The sequence below is a fragment of the Cucumis sativus genome, chromosome 6 (genome assembly GCF_000004075.3).
Source record: "Cucumis sativus cultivar 9930 chromosome 6, Cucumber_9930_V3, whole genome shotgun sequence".
NCBI lineage: Eukaryota > Viridiplantae > Streptophyta > Magnoliopsida > Cucurbitales > Cucurbitaceae > Cucumis > Cucumis sativus.
Genome location: NC_026660.2, coordinates 18,722,496 through 18,742,963, shown reverse-complemented (window position 1 = coordinate 18,742,963; position 20,468 = coordinate 18,722,496). Strand labels below are relative to the sequence as shown.

General features: G+C 32.4%; 2 protein-coding genes and 1 long non-coding RNA gene across 10 annotated transcripts; 2 read left to right on the top strand and 1 right to left on the bottom strand.

Moving 5' to 3' along the window:
* The first annotated feature begins 292 nt into the window (after positions 1-292).
* Positions 293-5,423, top strand: LOC101217750 (transcription factor BIM2). Of its 4 annotated transcripts, XM_031887969.1 has the most exons (8): positions 295-488; positions 573-807; positions 1,184-1,268; positions 1,597-1,666; positions 1,785-1,880; positions 3,879-4,276; positions 4,523-4,652; positions 4,995-5,423. In XM_031887969.1, exons 2-8 carry the CDS (start codon positions 690-692, stop codon positions 5,094-5,096), a joined length of 999 nt encoding a protein of 332 aa, XP_031743829.1. In that variant the 5' UTR covers positions 295-488; positions 573-689; the 3' UTR covers positions 5,097-5,423. The 4 variants fall into 4 exon arrangements, 2 of the variants coding, with proteins under 2 accessions (XP_031743829.1, XP_011657414.1); XR_969809.2 differs by having other exon boundaries at positions 293-807; positions 3,879-4,283; positions 4,487-4,652; XR_969810.2 differs by having other exon boundaries at positions 294-807; positions 3,879-4,283.
* On the top strand, positions 1,887-3,724 carry LOC116404688. The gene is made up of 2 exons (XR_004217697.1): positions 1,887-3,183; positions 3,337-3,724. It is a non-coding gene; the product is annotated as an uncharacterized LOC116404688 (long non-coding RNA).
* An 8,251-nt stretch (positions 5,424-13,674) lies between the features above and the next one.
* On the bottom strand, positions 13,675-17,534 carry LOC101217989. Of its 5 annotated transcripts, none has more exons than XM_031887800.1 (6): positions 17,145-17,534; positions 16,143-16,219; positions 15,646-15,722; positions 14,801-15,519; positions 14,185-14,642; positions 13,675-14,085 (listed from the first exon to the last, which is right to left on the bottom strand). In XM_031887800.1, the coding sequence occupies exons 3-6, from the start codon at positions 15,653-15,655 to the stop codon at positions 13,977-13,979; spliced, it is 1,296 nt and encodes a 431-aa protein (XP_031743660.1). In that variant the 5' UTR covers positions 15,656-15,722; positions 16,143-16,219; positions 17,145-17,534; the 3' UTR covers positions 13,675-13,976. The 5 variants fall into 5 exon arrangements, with proteins under 5 accessions (XP_031743660.1, XP_031743659.1, XP_011657413.1 ...); XM_031887799.1 differs by lacking the exon at positions 17,145-17,534 and adding an exon at positions 16,782-17,080; XM_011659111.2 differs by lacking the exon at positions 16,143-16,219.
* Between the last annotated feature and the right edge of the window lie 2,934 nt (positions 17,535-20,468).

Genomic DNA, 20,468 nt, shown 5'->3' with positions numbered 1-20,468 from the left:
AAATAGATCATTCAAAATTTCATTATTAATTTAAAAATGATGTGAAAACTTGAATCCGTCAATATTTTTTATTAAATTAATATTTATTTTTGAGACTTAAGAGATTCACTAAAAGTGAAAATACAAGTTATGAAGAAGGCAATGTATGCAGTGAACCCTAGTAAACATGTTAAGATGAGAAACGGGCTTCATGAATCCAAAACACAGGCCCAATATGGAGCCCAAACCTATTGTTTTGGGTCGGCCCGAAAGATAGATCGGCCTAAAACGAGAAAAGTCACGAGCAAAGCGTGAGGTTAGTTGAATGGGATTCTTCTGACGGATGCATCCCACTGAAACTCGCTCGTGTTCGGCAACAGACAAATCCGGCCGTCTAAAGCGCCCCCACGGCGGCTCCGTTCACCGTTAACTGCCTCTGTGCGGCGGAAGCTCTGCTGCTCAGCCATGGCTGTTACATCTTCCATTCCTTAACATCAAATCTCAGCCAAGTTCAACAACCTTCCCTTCTCTTCCCTACTCATTTCGTTCGGCATCCTCAAATAACACCGCACTTCGATTTTGTTGCTTGGCAGCGTCTTCGAATTGGGGCAATTCTGTAATTTTTCTGTTTCCGGAGCTGTACAAGGAGTTGAAGTCTCGGTACAGAAGGATTGGAGGCTTGGACTGGCCAACCTGAACAAAATCCAAGTATGAGAACGGGGAAAAGCAATCAGGAAGACGACGAGTACGATGAGGATGAGCTGGTTGGTAAAAGAGAGGGGCCTTCTTCTACTTCCAACGCTATTAGTAGCATCGGCAACAGCAAAGGTATCTTGTTTTTTTCACACATGCCTATTTCTTTCCCTACTAGATCCATTTTTTTTTAAATTTCTGATGCCGTGGGATATCATAAGGACATGCTTATTGTTTGCCCTTCTTATTTCGTTGTTTATTTATTATGCTGCTACCTTGTGTTCTGGTTTCGATTCTGTTCTCAGCTGTGAATTTCAGTTGACCATTTTGTGTATCTAAATTTTATCCTTTGATCGTATCGATGAAACTCTAACGGGTAAATCAATTCGGAATCTTCTGATTCTAGCATCTGTTGTTTAGAACCATGATATTAGGGAAGCTTCGCCTCAAGGGATCGGTTTATTTTATTTAAATTATTTATTGATTTTAACTGAACTGAACTTGGGACCAGATGCGAAGAACAACGATAAGGCTAATGCCATACGGTCGAAGCACTCTGTGACAGAGCAGCGCAGAAGAAGCAAGATAAATGAGAGGTAATGCCCACAAAAAATCACTGAGGAGTTCAAAATTGTTAGAGAGATAATTGTGATTACATCTTGCAGGTTTATTTGTTTTACTGCTTGTGATTCATGCTGCATGATGATTTTCTCTCTGTGGTTATTAACATATTGTAGAGAATATGGAATCTATGATCCGAGGATTTTCCTTTACAACTGGAGTTGTACTTGCTTTATGGGTTTCAGTTTTCTTAAGCCTTAAAGGAACCATCCTGCCCTACGCCTGACCGTTGCAATTAAATTTCTGTCTTACTTCTGTCAATATTAAATGTACATCCTCTGATCAGCCGCTATCTCATTTCAGATTCCAGATTTTGAGAGATCTTATACCTCATAGTGATCAAAAGAGAGACACTGCCTCGTTTTTATTGGAGGTATACAGTCGCTTATTGAAAATGAGACATTGTTGAAGCTGTAAAGTATCTACTTCTTATGCTACTCAGTAAAGTTTTTTTTTATCTTCCATTGAGTAAAATTAGTCTTTTGTTGCAGGTGATTGAGTATGTTCAGTATTTACAGGAGAAGGTGCAGAAGTACGAGGGTTCATATCAGAATTGGAGTGGGGAACCTACTAAGCTAATACCATGGGTAAATACCATATGCTCTTCCTTTATTTTGTTTAGGAGTTATCATTCACTAACTTGGTTGTCCGCTTTATTTGTCTAATAAGATTGCATAAGATTAGATGTGTTATTAGTCGGTGTGATAACATGGGCACTGTGTCCCTCATATCTTTAATTGTGGAACTACCTGTAAATCACTTTTTTCTCTCTGTCACTTTATATTTCATATGACCCGTTCTGTTTCTATTCTGTTCCTGATAGAAATTAAGTTAGTTTCCAGTGTTGAGCTGGGCACAAGGCACACCCACTAGACTGTAAATGAAGGTGGGAAATGGAAGAAAAATGTTGTTTTGGGATGATTCATTGGTAGATGATTATTCTCTGTAAAGCACATTCTCAGCTCATAGAATACGGACTAAGTTGGTTGTGAGGACTTTGGGGATGAATATCCCAGTGGAGAGTTGCCAAAGAAGTCTGGAAGAGGAAATTAATTATCTTAGTCTTGGTAAAAACTATCTACGCCCAATGACCAGAGATGCTGAAGATGTAAAGGTTTGGACTGTGTGCCAATCTGGAACTTTCTCAACCAAAACTTTATTTGTTAAGCCTACAGATTTAGAGTTTTATCTTGATAAGATTGTAATTAAGTTGGTGTCGAAGGGAAGAATCTAGAAGAAAACTAAAACTTTCCCATGGACTGCCTAAGTCAAAATTTGAAGTTCAAACCATTAAAATGTTTCCTGTGGGGGTTGTTTGGTGGGGTGGGGGAATTAGTGAAGGTGATGACCCCACCGGATAATTTCTTTGACTAGGTTATTGTCTACAAGAAAAAGAATGGGATTTATCCATATGTGCTTTCCACTGCAATAATGGAGTTAGATAGTATGTTAAATTTTCCTTCACCTACTAGCTTAAGCTTTTAGATTAAATTGGTGATTTAAGATGGTATCAGAGCAGGTGGTTTAGGGAGGTCTTGTGCTTAAGTCCCGTTATTTTCTCTCCCTTTAATATTAATTTCCACTTGTTGGGTCGTTCTTGATATTTTAGGCCCACAAGTGAGGGCTTGATATTTTAAGCCCACAAGTGTGGAGGAGCGTTAGATATTAATTTACGATAAAAGAATATTTGAATGTATTATATGGCATCATTTAATCTACAATGGGTTTTCATGTCTCTGTTAGACAGAATATCCCATCATTACTGTACGGGTGTGGTTTCAGTTGGAAGACACAGATGGATAGGGTCAACCTATCTCCAGTTATGTGGGAGCTGTGGTTGCAAAGATATCATAGGATGTTTAGCGGTGAGGCCTTTTGGTAGACATCAAGGTGGTAGGATACAGAAGTCTACATTTAATGTTTCTCACTAACTTTTATTAGAGAAATAGAAATACTTTATACCCCATTTAATTCAATCTGGAGAACCTTGTCATAAACTTCTAATCGGCTGAACCAGAAATTTGTTATCTCATTAACTTCCAGAGAAAAAGAAGTTTGGGTACAGCAACAGCATAATTCAAGAAGACAACAAGAAGGTGCAAGAAACCTTCAACCACCTCCCAAACAACCAATTCCAAATTATTACAGAGAAGAGGAACAACGTTTTCATCAAAGACCCATTCAAGAATTGACAAGATGGCCGCAAGAAATACCAAGAACTCCCGCAGTGACTAAACAAAGCAACTGGAAACCTATACAACCATGTAATGCTACAACAGGGGAATTCAGGGCTCCCTAACTACACTAAGATCTTAATAATCTGTGTGTGTGTGTTTCCCCCCTTTTTTTCATTTTAGGTATTAATATTTGTTTCTATTCTATGGTTTGAGTCAGACATTTACATGCAAGTTAATAAATTTTAACCAATTGCTCGATTATGTTCTTACCTTTTTTTTCACCTTATTTGCATGCATTGGAGAATAGGGGATTCTTGACTCTTATAGGATTTGATATTTCCTTGATTCAGGAATTTTGTTCTGCTCATTTTCTCTATTTAGTATTCTAAACTTTACTGTGTCGTGCAGAGGAACAGTCATTGGCGCATGCAGACTTTTGTTGGGCATCAACAATCTGTAAAAAATGGTTCTGCTTCAGGACCAACTTATTCTGGGAAGTTTGATGACAACAACATTTCTATTTCACCAGCCATGCTTGCAAGCTCACAAAATCCTCTCGACTCCCACTCTGGCAGAGATATTCTACAGGAAGCAGACATAACAAATAAAGTTCCACATCCTATGTCTCTGGAAGGAAATATGCATGCTTCTATTCGTAGCGACACTGTTCTTGATCACTCTCTCCACATCCCAATTTCTGATCCACAGGCAACAGAGTGTCCCATCACCAACAATGCATCAAACCAACCAGAAGAGATGGGTATTGAAGGGGGGACAATAAGCGTTTCAAGTGTTTATTCAGAAGGGTTAGTTGTAAGATATTTATACTGATTTTGTTTCAAGTATTTTGGTAGGTTAAGGAGATTCCATGAGCAGAAGGTTTTATTCTTCTTCCTATTTTATAAATATAGTAACTCCAATGATTTAAACTTCAGTAGAGCTTGTTTAAAGCACAGCATATATAGGATTTGGCATAGTTTCTTTTGTAGGCGTTCATTTGCATGGTCTCTTCCTAGGATTTGGTAACAGCTTTGGACCTTGGTGCCGAGCAGGTTTATGAACAGCTTGGCTCAAGCTTTGCAGAGTACTGGACTGGATTTGTCACAAGCTAGCATCTCTGTTCAGATTGATCTGGGCAAGAGAGCAAATAAGGGGATGCCATTTGGAACGCCTATTTTTAAGGTATGAAGTTGAAATCTCAGTTCTTACTTTTCTGGTATGGTTCGATAAGGCAGAATATATAGAATATATACTTCCGTGAGTGTTTGGGTGCTTACACGCCACTCCAACTAATTCAAGAAACAACTTGTTTATCCTTAACATTTGGGTGTCAAAAAACTTTGTGATCAATGTTGCATCTTAGTCCTTGTTCACTAATTATAGTAGAAGCAAGCAAAAGGTTAGAGATCACAATAATAACTTTAAATGAAGGAAAAATAAACTAGAAATTCAATCTGAGAACCTTATAACATCACCAAATGTTTAGTCTTTTACAATGTCTTAAGCTGTTCAATTTCTGATCAGGAAACTGGAAATCCTTCCTCCAACCACCCAGCAATGGCAAATGTAGGGGACCTGGGCAGCGGAGATGACTCAGAACAAGCAAAAAAGCGGCTAAGGACATGATAATCTGCACCACGAGTCCTCGGTTATTTCTGTTGTGCGATTACTGTTTCTAATGTGAATTAGAATGTGATGCTTATTGTACAGATTCACTTTTTCTTCTTCTTTTAATCTTCTTCCTTGACCTTTTATACAATTTCTTCAAACTCGTATTGCTATGAGTTAGAACATCAGTGTTAGGAAATCCAAAGTTAAAATTTGGTATTCACTACTCAAATGTTAGATTCTCCACTCTCCATTGCTCTTATGTTTGTAGTTGTAATTACAATATTAAAATGTGAACCTCCCAGAAAGAGCTTTAAAAAGGAGATATTATTTCGGTTCTCTCTACTTATTTCCCCCTTTTCTATTTTACATTTTACATTCATTTTTTTAAGGACAACGTGCAATGGATGGATGGTAATTGGTATTAGTTGTCTTGAGAAATTTTAATAAATTTTGAAGTGGATTTCCACAACGCTTTTTTTCTCTTTTGGGAACTTCAGTTTAAAAACAAACGAATTATAACACTAAAAACTTGGTATAAGTTAAATTGTCAAAATCTGGTTTGAGACTGTTATAGTGCAGTACTTATGATTTATTATTATTTGGAACGAAAAAATAGATTAATTTCTGTTTTAAAAACGAGTTAAAAAATCACATTATTACAAAATGTCTAAAGAAAAATTTTGGGAGACAGATATAAGTAACTTGCTCATGTGAATGAAAAATATGCTAATTTACATTTGATTTCAACATTTGGTTGATTTACTTGTAAAAGTTTAGGTCTTTTAACTAATACAAAATTTTCATCCTAAATTTTCAAGTAATACAACCCTAAAATCTTGCCTTGCTACTCTTTACAAATAATACTTCATCACCAATCTTATAATTATATTCAACAATTTCATGGTGTCTATTTATTTAGAATTCAATATCCTACCTGTTTTATTGATATTCAAACGTTGAAGAGTAACATAAATTATCTTGTGAGATTATTGAAGATGCATGTAAGCAAGTTTAATTACTGAGAGGTTATAGAAAAAGTAATATATATATATATAGCATTTCATTACGTTGAAACTCAAATTATTTATCTACTGTGTTAATGGTTAAAAAGCACAGGACGTCCCACATTGCTAGAATTGTAAATGCACGTAAACTTTATATTCTTTTCGCAACACCGACCTATCGCCGAGCTCGGTAATGTGAGCTTGTAACTCAAATGAGGGCTTTAGAGTGGTTGAAAGCGGGCCAAGCCCTAACGGGTAGGGTTTCTTGGAGAATTACACTGAACCGCCCATTCCAAGTACGAAGATGGGCCTTGGGCTCTTGGCGAAGGCCTTGAGTCCTTTGCCCTTAGAGATGGAGGATACAGCGTGAGGCTGGTTTCACAGAGCAGCGTTACCTCCCGCTTCTGTCGGTGGAAGGATTACGGGCCGGCTCTCTTAGGGCCCGAACATACCTGGTGGGTACACCTCAGTCTAACAACCACTTTTTTTTTTTTTTTTTTTTTTTCTTTTAGCAAACAAATCCACATTCTATTTTTCTTTTAGACATTTTAAAGAAGAAAAATATAAATATCTTCATCTTTGATTTCCGGATTTTTTTAAAAAATAATGTGTTTTGTAAAAATATTTTGAAAAATAGGGTTGTTAGAAAAAAAAATTATAAGAATAAGGTGTTTCCAAAACTATTTTAAAAAATAGGTGTTTTTTTGAAATTGGAGGGTACATGACTTCCAAATGAAATTGAACGAAGTCGTGTACCCCGTATACGACTTCCTAAATGTACATGTCAGCACATTTGACCACTTCGCTCCACGTATGGACGAGTTTGACCCACGTGGACGGAAGTCGTGGACGAAAGTCGTGTACGGGGTACACGACTTCCTAAATAATTGTTTTTAAAATTATTATATTTTAAAAGATTAACTATTTTTAGGGTAAAAACATTTGTGAAAGACGGATTTTTTTTTTTAAATAATGTGTTTTTAAAAAGTATTTTCAAAATTAGGGTAGTTAGAAATTTATGTTTTTGTTTAAATGTTCAACTTTAAATATGTGAAAATTTTAGTTTTTGTTTAAATGGCCAAATTTTTTATAATTTATGTTTATTATGAACAAATTAAAAAAATAAACCAAAGATAAAACACATCCTTAGTGATATCTTATAAGAATTTTTGTTAATTTATTAAAGAAATCTTGTGACTTAAGATAGATTGAGAAAAAAATATTTTGAACATTTTTTTTAATACTTGGTTCTCTACTTTTAAAAAATATATATTATATATTGATATTATTAAGAATACTCCTACATCTAAATCACGTATTAGCAACTTCTAATTTATAATTAATTTTAAAAAGTTCAATTTTTTATTTATACAACTTGAAGCTTCCCATCTCCCTCTACGACATCATCGCCTTGTCGTCGTCGTCGCCGTCGAATGCATCTACGATCTGTGTCGGCAACATTTAAACGTCGAGTCCGCTGAACAAGGCTGTCTATATCTCCCACGACTTCGTCACACATTGGTCTAAAAATTTCAAAATTGTTTTCCATGGAGACTCGACGTACGTCTTCAACAAAATTATTCTGAACGATTGTAAATAATATAATTAAAAAATGTTCATGCTTGTATTAAATTTATAAATCATATTAAAAAACTATTACCATGCGATAACAGTAAGCGCCATCATGTGTCATGAAGCGTCGGGTAATCGACATGTACCAGGAAAAGTAGTTATCTGATACTGTCGGCTTCTGTATTGCTTCTGTTTCGGCACAAAAATTATTTCGTGAATGCCACATTGCTATATGCTCTGCATGAATCCTACTCCAATCTTGATCGTGCTTGCCTCTTAAATCAATTTGATGTAGGCCCTGATCTGTCGAGCAAAACTTATGTGATGGGATTTTAGCTGATTTTTTTAAAATTAATATTATTTATTAATAAAATGTATATGAAATTTAGGAGATTTTGTGGATATACTGGTTTATTGAAAAAATTAATTTTAAAAAGTAAGTTAAGATCTAATAAAAAAACTAATTTTAATTTTTAAATTATTTGGTGTTTAAATATTCCAACTTATTTTGAAATAACAAAAAGGGTATGATTTAATTTTCAGATAATAATAAAAATGTTGAGATCTTAATAGAAAAACTAATTTTAATTGTCAAGTTCAAAATTTAAAATTTAAAAATAAATTAAGATCTTATTTTGAAATAAAAAAGGATGACGAAAATGTTAGTATATTTTGAAATAAAAAATGAATAAAACTGTTAAAATCTTAACACAATAGTGAAATTAAAAAAATTAAAGTTGTTGATATCTTTATATTCCGAGATATTAGAAAAGGTTATGATAGGTTCTCTACATTATTAACACGTCGAATACCACAAATTAATTGTACTAGAAGACTTTTGATAAACTCATGAATGTATATCACAAATTAGTTATATAGACAAGATTTTTTCATAAGAACGCAATATATTGTAAGAACTACATTAACTACACTTTAAAACCAATATTGATATAAAATATAATTTAATTAATGTTATTAAGTAAAATTAACATGTTCCGGTTTAAAAGTTATTCTAAATACAATGAATGTAATTGTTTTTTAATTTTAATTCATTTCCAACTAAGTATTGAACTAATTATATATATATATATATATATTATATGGTATATTGGTAGAATAAGTTAATTAGAATTTAGTAAGAAACATTGAAAAACAAATAAATAAGCGAGTTGCTAAAATAAAAAGAGCACAACAAAATTTAATTAAAAATAATAATTTGGTTATTTTTATGATTCAACAAACGAACGCTATTTGACTCATCGGATATTAAAGAAAAAAAATTATGATATGAGTTGCTAAATGCAGGACAAATTTAATTACAATATAGAAACGAAATAATTATAATTGGAAAAGGCGAATATTTTGATATTTTATAAAAGGTTATGCACGTCAGAAAAATGTTAATAGCTAAAATTAAAGAGAAAATGGGATTTTTTTAAAAAATAATGTAAAATTTGAAACATATTTCAAAAATAGGGTGAATGCAAAACTATTTTAAAAAATAGGTGTTTTGAGGTGAAGCCGTGTACGGGGTACACGACTTCCATGCAGTGGACCCCACATATTCTATTTTTTCCTCATTTTTATTTATATTATACTACACTGGGCCCCACATTTTTCAATTTTCTCATTATTTATATACGTGGGTCCCACACACTTCACTTTTTCTCATTATTTATATATACATACTCACAAATAATATAATATATATATTATACATTCAAATTCTAAAAATATATTTCTTTATTAAATTAATTAATTTTTTATTTTTTCTTTATATATATATATATTTAAATATCACAATCTTCAATCTTCAATTTTTCTTATTAAATTCATTTTCTACTTGAATTTAAATTTTTCTTAATCAAAATTACACCTATCTTCTTTTCCAATTTTTAATTTTTTTAAAAAAACTCATATATTAACAAATATGTTATTAAAAATATATTAAACAAATAAAAATAGAAATAATAATAATAATTTATATATATATATATATATATTTATTTAATATCTCAATCTTCAAATTTTCTTATTAATTCATCTTTTCTAATTTAATTTAATTATTTCTTAACCAAAATTATATATATCTTTTTCTAATTTTCTGTTTAAAAAAACACATATATTAACCAAATATGTTATTAAAAAATACATTAAACAAATAAAAATAATAATAGTAATTGAAAGAAGTTGAAACGTACTCTAAAAATAATAATAACAATAAATTTGCAATTCAAAATTATCCATTAAGTTTTTAAATTTAATTTGTAATCGAACCAATTCTTGTTTTTTTTCTTTTACCATAAACATGAATTTCTTTTTATTCAATTATCAATGTGTGTAGCTTCAAGTGTTATTATTATTATTTTTTTTTTAGTAATTTTAACTTATCTCAATTATTATTATTACTCTTTTAATTTGTTTAATATATTTTTAATAACATGTTTTGTTAATATATGAGATTTTTTTAAAAAAATTGAAAATTGGAAAAAAAATATATGTATAATTTTGATTAAAAAAGAATTAAATTAAATTAGAAAAATGAATTTAATAAGAAAAATTGAAGATTGAAGATTGTGATATTTAAATATATATAAAGAAAAAAATTAATTAATTTAATAAAGAAAGATATTTTTAGAATTTGAATGTATAATATATATATTATATTATATGTGAGTATGTATATATAAATAATGAGAAAAAGTGAAGTGTGTGGGACCCACGTATATAAATAATGGGAAAATTAAAAAATGTGGGGCCCAGTGTAGTATAAATATAAAAATAAGAAAAAAATAGAATATGTGGGGTCCACTGTATGGAAGTCGTGTACCCCGTACACGACTTCACCTCAAAACACCTATTTTTTTTTAAAATAGTTTTGCATCCACCTTATTTTTGAAATATGTTTCAAATTTTATATTATTTTTAGAAAAAATCCGAGAAAATGTTTCTCAAAATCACCCAAAAAAGCGGTGCTAATATCTCTTATTATTCCTAAACGATGGGCAATAAAGAAGTTTGGGAGTGGGCTTGGGTCCAAGCGAATAGTACTTCCTCGGCCGCCCAATTGAAGTCCGTAGTTTGCGAAAGTCATATACATTAACTACACATATTGTTAATACAATTTCAGCAAAAGACTTCAAATACTATTAAGGATGCTGTTGAGAAGACATATTATGTATTGGACGACGTCGTTTTACAGTGCTATAATCCATTGCAAAGTGTTCCAATGCATCGTCTTCATCTTCAATACCCCATTCTCCATTACTATCATTATTATTGCCTGCAATTTTCATAATTTAAATCACATTAATCATCAACTCACCTGCTTTGCTCACTCACTCAATTCATAACATACTTAGTTAAAAAATAATAATTGTTATAACTGCTAAACTATATTTTAGTTTTTAAATATGTTACCAAAACACATATTCGAAAAGAATTGAAAAAGATAGAAATTGGAAGAACAATGTATTGTTAAATCTCTTTGTTTTTGAGTTATTATAATACAAACTAAACAGATCCTAAATGATAATCTAACTTGAAAACTTGGAAAAAGGAATAAATTAAATAATAACGAACCTGGGGGGTGGAGCGATGACTGAGACTGCATCAGTAGATTATTGGAGAGTATGAGACATAGCAAAGTTATGGCTAAAACAGCCATCTCTTGGTATTAGAGAGTTGTATTCTTTTCTTTGGATATATATATTTGTAAAGACAAAGGCAATAATACAAAATAGACTTCACAAAGATGTAAGAAAAAGAAAGCAAAGAAAGCAAAAATAAACCTTTCTTTTCTTTTTGGACTTTCACACCATTTGGGTTGGTTATGTTTTGTCATTTCTCTAACATAAAAAAATAAAATAAGTTTTCACTTTTCTCAAGTGTTTGCATCATCCACCATGCAATTTTCTTTTTTCTTTTTCTCTTCTATTGTTATATCTAACATGGAAAGTTTGCATTTTATTTAATAACAGCTCCTTATTGTAAATTGAGTGAGAATTGAGAATTGAGTCAGCTTAGGACTCGATAATTATATTTTTTAAGGATGAATTAAATTTTTTTCTTTTGTAAAAAGGTATATTTTTAAAACTAAGAGACCAAATGCTTATTTATATTAAAACTTAAGGGCTAAAAAGGTAACGGTAACTTTTGTTCGAAATTCTTTTATCTTATGTTGTGTTTAAATTATGAACAAGGAAATTTGTTCTCTATCTCTAGAGGTTCTAGAGGTTTTATTATAATACAATGTGCCTAACCCAATCTTTGAAATCTAATTGATTTAGAACCAAAATCTAATTGATTTAGAACCAAAACTCAGTAGGGTAATTCATGCCTATTTATGTCAACAATGTTTTATCACACCAACAACACCCCATCGTGTAACAATGTCGTATTTTCATGCCAATCATTCGAGTGTTCTCATACCAACAAATGAAATGACTTTGACGTTTGAAACAACTTTCACAAACATATAGTGAAATATGAGTAGGGCTTCTTATCAAATGAATGATAAAAGGCATTGTTTCATAGAAGAAATGTGATTCTATATAAGAAGTTGTTCAACGCAAAAGTAGTGAAATTGTGAACTTCATGGATCATAGTGTAAGAAGTTAAATGAGGCACTAGATTGATGTTTTTAGTCCAAGAGCCCACAAACTCGTCGGAAGCCAAACAAGAAGTGAAATTCATAACTCTACTTTGCAACTTCTATAGGCCGAAACATAGAGTAAGAGTTCTAGAAGTAGTTTAAGATAGTAGACATATGATATATGCTACTTTGTTTGAGTTGATGTGCTTGAAAAGATGGAAGTTAATAGAGACAAACACCTCTCAGCAATGCCTTGTTGAAGAACAACATATACCTGATAGGAATGTTATATGATATCCCTCACCTCAAATGTCAAATGACATTTATATGATCACAAGAAAATTTTGATTTGATTGCAAAATGATGGTGGGAAGAGAATAGACACAAATCCTAGATTAACATGTAATTACATAGTGGTACAATGGAAATTTAAAAAAGCCAACCAACTTAAACTTTATAGGGCTTTCTCAACAAATGATGACACCAAGGTAGCTTTATTTCTTGTCACAATGATATTGCATTGATTCTATACATTTCATCATTGTTACATGTTTATTCATTTTGTTTTAAAAGAAGAACAGTGATGAAAAAGAAAAAGAGATTCCTGAAAAAAGTAATTGGGAGCTACTAGTGATTAGCAAGAAGAATTCAAACATTTGTACATAGAGGAACTCATAAACAGAAGGTAACATATTTAAAAATTCAACCTTTAAAACTAATTTCTTCTTAACCACTCTCCTAACATTTTCTCTCTCTGTCACTCTGTTCTTTTGATCTCTACTTTTTAGATTTCATCTCTCTATCATTTTCATTGGCACCTTTCACTTTCTCAAAACTGCTTTCACCACTTATCTTCCATTTTCCCTCTCTCAAATCACTTTCTTCCATTTCTCAGTCTTGTCCTATCACTCCATCATTTTCCTCTTTCAAACTCAACCCCCTTGCAGCATACACCTTCTCTTTCTTTTTCTCTCTTTTTCTTCTTCTACTTCAAATTCAGCCTCTACTTTGAAAATTTTAGACAAATAACCAAAAAAGAAACAAACCATGCTTAATGAAATAGTCGGCTTCTGTTTGATTTAATTCTTTAAATCAGGATTTAGTTTGCTTTTTCTTTTTTCTTTTTTCAATTGACTTTGATATGTCCTAAAAAGGGGGGGGGGGGGGGGGGGGGGGGTGGGGGAAATACTGATCTGAAGAGTGGTTTTGGGTTTTCTAGTCCTGATGTATACTACTTTTGACTTTCTCCCAGACAGTAGCTATGCTTCAATCTTTCAATCTTAGCTTGCGAACAATATTCAATTCAATTCAACTCAACAATCACCTCTTATCGCTAATCTGGTAAGTTAAGGTTCCATTAAGACTGTACAGTTTATAAATATAGAAGTGGGATTCTTAGAGAACTCATCCAAGTCTTAAGAAAAAAACAAGAAAACTTCTATCCAATATCATGGCCATAAAATCACTATAAACAGAGCAACCATTTCATGCTTTGCCATCCTTGTATAATGGAGAAATATGGTCCACTGGAGAAATTTTCCAGAGAAAAGAGAGATATGAAGTATTACAAATACATTAAATTTCACATAATAGGCCAAACTGTAAAGAATGACTATGAATGAAATGCATAACCTCCAGGAAATAATACATCTACTTACATGTGTGTGAAAATAAATTTGGATGATGCACAAACAGAGTCTAACTCTAGAAATAGCACAGAACCAGTTAGAATTTGCAGCATAGAAGTCCCTCCCTCCAACCTCGATACTTTCGGTAATGCCTTCGTTCAGCTTTTACCATTTTAACCGGGCTACTATTCCATTCGGACTGTAATCTGTAAACCCAGAGAGTAAATACAATTTACCTTAGATTACAATTAAGAAAGGGATATATAAAGATGAAGCTTGAGAGGTGAAGTTAGATTGCGACTTACATAGGGAAGGCAAAAGAACGTGTGCTAGTTGTGCTACTTTCTGATCGAAGCGAGATGCTTCCAGAATAAGCTACTGGCCCTGAGTAAGTAACAAGACTAGCTAGTGGATCTACGGCAGAGAAACTAGACTCGCCAATGTCGTGCATGTTTTGACTTGAAAGTAGTCTACTATCTGAAGTTCTATATTCCAGATTGGTTAAAACTTGAGTTCCAATTACAGAATCACTTCTTCCACAACACTCCTGACGTTCTTCTCCACCATTTGCCACTGGAGATATCGAATTGAAAGTAAGTGCAATACTTCCATTCTCAAATTCATCATTATAACCTGAAGGATGCGCTGGGATGTTATCCTTGGGTGGTTCTGCTGCAGAGTCCAAAGCAGGAGTGTCGTTGCAAGAATCAACAGATTTGGAAGCTGAAGAAGGGTCTTCCAAATTTGTTTTTTCACCAGATATCTGAAGTTAAAAGAAATGCAATCCACATCAAACATGACCACTGGAGCTAAAATTGTTTTGTCAAAACGAGCATCCTTCAATATATTCAGATTAAAAATAGAACAAACATGTAGTGTACGACAGAACATGATTAATAATTTGGCCAGAAATATGCATACCTGCAGACCTATTTTATCTAAAGACTCGGAAGAGTAACTTCTTTTAACAAGCTTTTGCATCAAAAGCTCTGGCTCGCTCAGATTGAGTTTTTCTTCCTCTATCTGTGTCAAGTCCTTCGCATCATTATGAGTAGTCCAGTCCATGGCAAAGTGATCTTCTAAAGAAACTTTACGATCATCTGCTATGAACTTGGACACCTCAGAAGAAGTCTCTTTTTCTTTTATAGATCCTTCGTTCCGGTCTTCCTCCAGAGGGGAGATTTTACTGATTGACTTCTCGGCCGTACTCTTAAAGAAGAAATTTTCCAGAGAAGCCACCCCATCATCGATGCAAATATCCTTCACATCATTGACATTAACTTCTTGGTCACAGACTATCGTTTTTGACATTTGACATTCCATGACACTTTTGTCAACATATGAGAATGAGGGTTTCATATTGGATGATGCCCCAAATGCACTAATACCTTCAGCATTATTATCATCAAAAACATCTGTAGACGACCGGTTAATCTTAGTAATCATGCAACTATTCCCATCACAAGAAGAATGTGAAGATTGAACAACATTTTCCTGGTTTATCTTCTGTTGAAATGAGAGGCCAGTTGGATTATTAGTCATGACCCGGTGTTGCAACACAGTACTGCTGTAATTGCATTCGAGAGATTCTGGAGCATCGTTCGGGCTGGTCATTGAATGGTAAAATGAAGAGTCACTGTCTGCATATACATAATCACAAATCCAAGTTAGGACAACAAATTGAAAAAGCGGTGGATTGATGAGTGTAAGTAGCACCAAAATGATAAAGATCAAGTAGAATACAAGGCAATGGAAAATGTTAATACCCAGTTTCATAGCTAACAAATCATGGAGGCAAAAGGACCTTCAAGAGATTCAAACCTTCATGAAAGATAGCATGAACCTGCCAAAAAACATGAATTTATTGAAACAGAAATTCAACAACTTTCTAAACTTCTATGAATGGACGAACGAAGAAGAAAAAAAACTGAGCTTAAAAGGAAGAGACAAATATAAAACTTTGCAGTCCACTATAAGATTGGAAATCAAACACAACTTCTTCATTGCCACTTTGATGTTATAACAGAGTGAAGGAAAAAAGTCATTCCAAGAAATGGATCATAATCTGTGACTGTGACCCATTACTCCATTAGCAATTCCTATATATTCCCCTCAGATATTGTAATTATATCAATTATTCTGAAGCAGAACAAGCAAATCTATTTTAATGATAATAAAGAGAAAAGTTTGAGTTCAAACTGGCAAAAGCCAAAAGCCAAAAGAAGACCCCCCTCCCTTCCCAACTATTATAACAGTTACATACAATGAATAGCATTGTCAGCTCCTAGGTGATTGAGCAGGTGCCAAGGTCCGGACCCTCCAGAATCACTCATTTAAGAACTACAGAGAATCAGCTAACTAATGTTAGCAATTTACCATAAAAGGCAGTGACATTTCAATGAAAATTAACAATAATCTCAGCACAGAACGCTTGAGTAAATCAAGAAAATCAGATCAAAGTCATTGTTACACGATAACTTGGTTCAAAATAAAAATAAAAAAAAGTTCTCTGGGCTATACGTGCTGGGAATCCAAAGCCCTGTTACCAATACTCAAAAATAATAATAAAAATAGAAAAAGACGAGTGGTAAAAAAAGTTGGAAGAACTTTTCAAAAGCAAACAAAAACTTTCAACAGAAACATCATAACTTAAAATGATTATTCAAACAAAGAAAATTCCCCCACCAATTCTCCTTTATCTTCAACTAATGATGAAACAAAATCAACCCCCATCCTCCACCTCGCTGTTAATGGAGGAAAAAAAAAGTACACTAACAGAAAGAATTCAAAACATCAGAGAATGAGAAAAAGAAACATGAACAGACAGGGAAGTCAAATATTCAAACAAGAATATAATACACAGAGTTAAAGAAGAAATTATGAAAAAACAAAAAGTATCAACCTCCATGTAAAACCCTGAAGCAGAAATGTGCTGAGGCAGAAACCCCCTGATAGTATTAAAAGGAAGAGTGAAAAAATGGGGCAAAGGAGCGCCCTAGTTTGGTGATTGAATTTATGGAACAGAGAGAAAAAGAGAGTGAAATTTGAATAAATGGTGGAACAGAGTCAGAGAGAGCTTGGCTATTTCTGTTATCAGCCTAAAAAAAGGTCACCTGCCATGGCAGATTATACAGAACGTCCTTCTCTCTCTCTCTCTCTTTCATTGCAATTAATAAAGGAAGAGACAAACAAATGGCCTTACCAGACTCCGCTCCCTAATTAATATACCTTTCGCTTACCCTAAACCTAACTTCAAATTACTTACCAAAACAAACATCTGCTGCTCCTCCTCCTTCTTCACCGGATTCTCTCCTCGAAACACCGCCTTATGCCGGGTCGCCGATCACCGGAGCAGAAACAAATCGAAAAAACGTCAAATATTGATCTCCGACCTTTATGTGACTTGTATCGTAATTGAAAGAAGCTTTGTAATTGTCAAATTCTCATCAGTCACTTGGATTTCTTCAGGAATTGTTGAGTTGTTTAACAAATCAAATACTAATTGCAGTACAGCCTGGATTTGTGTGGGAAAGGGAAATTTGGTGAAGGTCTTTCACCGGATAATTGAAAGTCGCCGGGAACTACAGGAAGTTGAGCGATTTGTTAACGGCGGTGCAGTAAGGTTCAGAATCCATGGTTTTGGTGCCAAATGTATATTAATATGATTTTCTTTCTTTTTTCTATTTTAATTAAGCCGAGTGGGTCCACATGCTATAGATTCATCAATCCCGCAATTTTGACCTTCTTTTCTTTTTTTTATTACATTATATCATCAATTAATCAAAAGAGGGATCTGATTCCCAACGGTGTTGCCTACCCATGCATGAACTCTCGATTCTACGGCCCTTTCATCATCTTTTCCGTTTTCCATTTTCCTTCTCCCCTTTCTTCTTTTCTAATTTTCATTTTCTCCTTTTCTATCATCAAATAACCACATCTCCATCATACTAAAATATTTATCAATTTCTATCAATCTTGCAGTAAAATTTATTAAATAATTTAACTGGGTGGCATTTATAATTACCGATACGCCACGTGGCATCAGGTAGTTCAATCTGGTTCACACGTGTCTGAAAGGCACTCAGAGTAGATGGAAACTTTAATGTGACGTATGCTGACCTAATGCTGTGGGCTCCGGAAACTCATCATTTTTCTATTAATTTATAGCCGTTGATAACTCTCTAATTATATGAATGAGTGGTTGCAATTGAAAGTAAATGGGTTTAATACGATTTAGGAACTAAGAAAAGAAAAATATATGTAATAGTTAATGGAAATGAAAAACAAAAATTAAAATAGAGAGAGATAGAGAATTGACAATTTTGATTATGATTGGTTAATTATTTCAAAACATAAGTTTGAATACAATTGATTTGATTTGGGGGAAATTTTGCATTTATGTTCTCTTTCTATAAGATCAAATACGTTTTGTAAAATATTAATAATAAACTATACAAATTTGGAGGTCACTTTTCCAATTCTTTTGTAAATGTTGGGAGAATACTAATAAATCATTATTATCCATTTAGACTTGCAATTTCAATATAACATTATTATTGTATGCATGTATGTATGTATGAAAAAAGATTGAATTGAAAAACACACATTCTCTAGGTTATATTTGGACAGGCACTCATATAAATATGAATATTTATACTTGTAAAACAACAATCCAAGTTTTTAGCTTTGATGTGAAATGTTAAAGTTTAAAATTTGATGAATTAGACCCTAAGGTTTTTAGTAGCTTGTAGCATCAAAACTACTTTAGTCCAATCCAATGATGTTGACATCAAATTTAACTTATAATACACACCGCTAAAGTTCTCTTTTCATTAAAAAAACTATATACACAAATAAATATTGCGTTAAAATGATACATATATACTTTCTAACTTTATGACGTTGTTTTGTATTTATAAATATTTTGTCGAATCGAAGGTGAGTGGAACCTCGTTTTTTTTTTTATGGGTTAATGGTTGATTTTGTATGCATTTATTAATAATTATAGTCAAAGGAAGCATTTCATGTGTCAATTTAAAATATTATTAATCGGAAAAACTGTTAGTTCAATAATCTTCATTTGTGTCTATAGAAGATTGAGTTTTATTTTATTTGATTGTAAATGCTTAATAGCTGTCACTCTTGTTTACCAAATTCCACAAATAAAAAGCCAAATATATTGGTGGGAAAGTAAATAAAATAAATTTGATAGATACACAAAATAATTGTATTTTATTTTAGGTAATTTTGAATTTTTAGTACACCCCAATCATAGGCCTTATGAAATTTATTCACTTGTATGTTTAATTAGATAATAACTTTTATCTTGAATCCGTGGATTTGTTTTTGAAAAAAAGAAAAGCTTATTAAATAAGAAAGCATCTTGAAAGCTCAACATAAGATCCTAAGACCATGATTCAAAAACTTTTTATGATCAAGACTAAATAGAATGATGTATTTTTTTTTTCTTTGAATACAAATGATTTGAACCACAGTAAACACATTAGTATGTCAATGAAATTATTTATACTTGATTTGACCATAAATAAATATGTCTCTTATGGTTAAATGAGGTAACTAACAATTTTTTAAAGTTTTTACTAAACACAATTGCATATCCTCAAGATTCACATGCACACTAGGTTTTGAACGAGTGTTTTAAACGACATCGTACTGAGGGAAGTTGAAGACTAAATGATATTTTAAGATATTGAACACTTTGGTTATGTCATAATTAAGTTTGCATGGATTTGGTATTTATGATGTAATATTTAAAGCAAAAGGGGGATTGACTCCAAATAAATGATAAAGAAAACCTCTAAGGACAAGGAAAAGATTTGTTTTGAGGAACAAGGATTTGGCCCTTTCATGCATCAATGTTCCAATTGGCAAGTTGAGGGTCCAATTGGGGGTTTGCCCCTTAATTTTAAAGGGGTTTGTCTGCCCTTGCTTCAAATTTTTGGTATAAAAACTTTAGGGGAAAATGATATTGTGACCACTCCTACCCAATTTTAGATACCTAAAAATACCTTTTTTTTAGGTACCCATTTTATGGCCTATGGTTTTGAATTTAATTGTAATGGAAAAGGATGTCTCAACTGCCTTAAATATTATTATTTCAATAACATTTAATTGTGAATTCAATGTTGCATCAATATTGAAAACCCAACTCCTGAAAAAGATGATTGAATCATGTTTTTAATACCATCTTAGTTTAGTTTATGTTGTATTTGAGTTTGGTTTGATATCCATTTTGTTACTTTTATATATAATCTCTATGGAATGTTTTTAAGGCTATTTGGTTTTTTTTTTCTTTTTTGAGAAACTAAGCTTATTTTCTCGGGATGGATCTTAGAAAAACAGAATTCAAATGAAAACGAAACCATATATTTTCCATTCATAATGTTTTTTTCTACTCTACGTTAGATTTATTTAACCTTTATTAACTATTACCTTTTAAAAAACCTATAATATATTGACTATGCGACCCAATGACATTAAAGTTTTAAAGTGATTTTAATTAGTGGAAAATATTTTTGGACATTAAAGAAAGTCTTTCTTGAAAACTTCATATACCCTTTGGCAGTAA

Excerpts from the sequence above, each read along its gene's own strand:
- LOC101217750 (XM_031887969.1), top strand. The coding sequence starts at position 690 with ATGAGAACGGGGAAAAGCAATCAGGAAGACGACGAGTACGATGAGGAT. Across the intron at positions 808-1,183 it reads TAGCATCGGCAACAGCAAAG|ATGCGAAGAACAACGATAAG; the intron begins GTATCTTGTTTT and ends ACTTGGGACCAG. Across the intron at positions 4,277-4,522 it reads TCAAGTGTTTATTCAGAAGG|GTTTATGAACAGCTTGGCTC; the intron begins GTTAGTTGTAAG and ends GGTGCCGAGCAG.
- LOC101217989 (XM_031887800.1), bottom strand. Across the intron at positions 14,643-14,800 it reads TAGATAAAATAGGTCTGCAG|ATATCTGGTGAAAAAACAAA; the intron begins GTATGCATATTT and ends TTTTAACTTCAG. Across the intron at positions 14,086-14,184 it reads CGTTCTTTTGCCTTCCCTAT|ATTACAGTCCGAATGGAATA; the intron begins GTAAGTCGCAAT and ends CTGGGTTTACAG.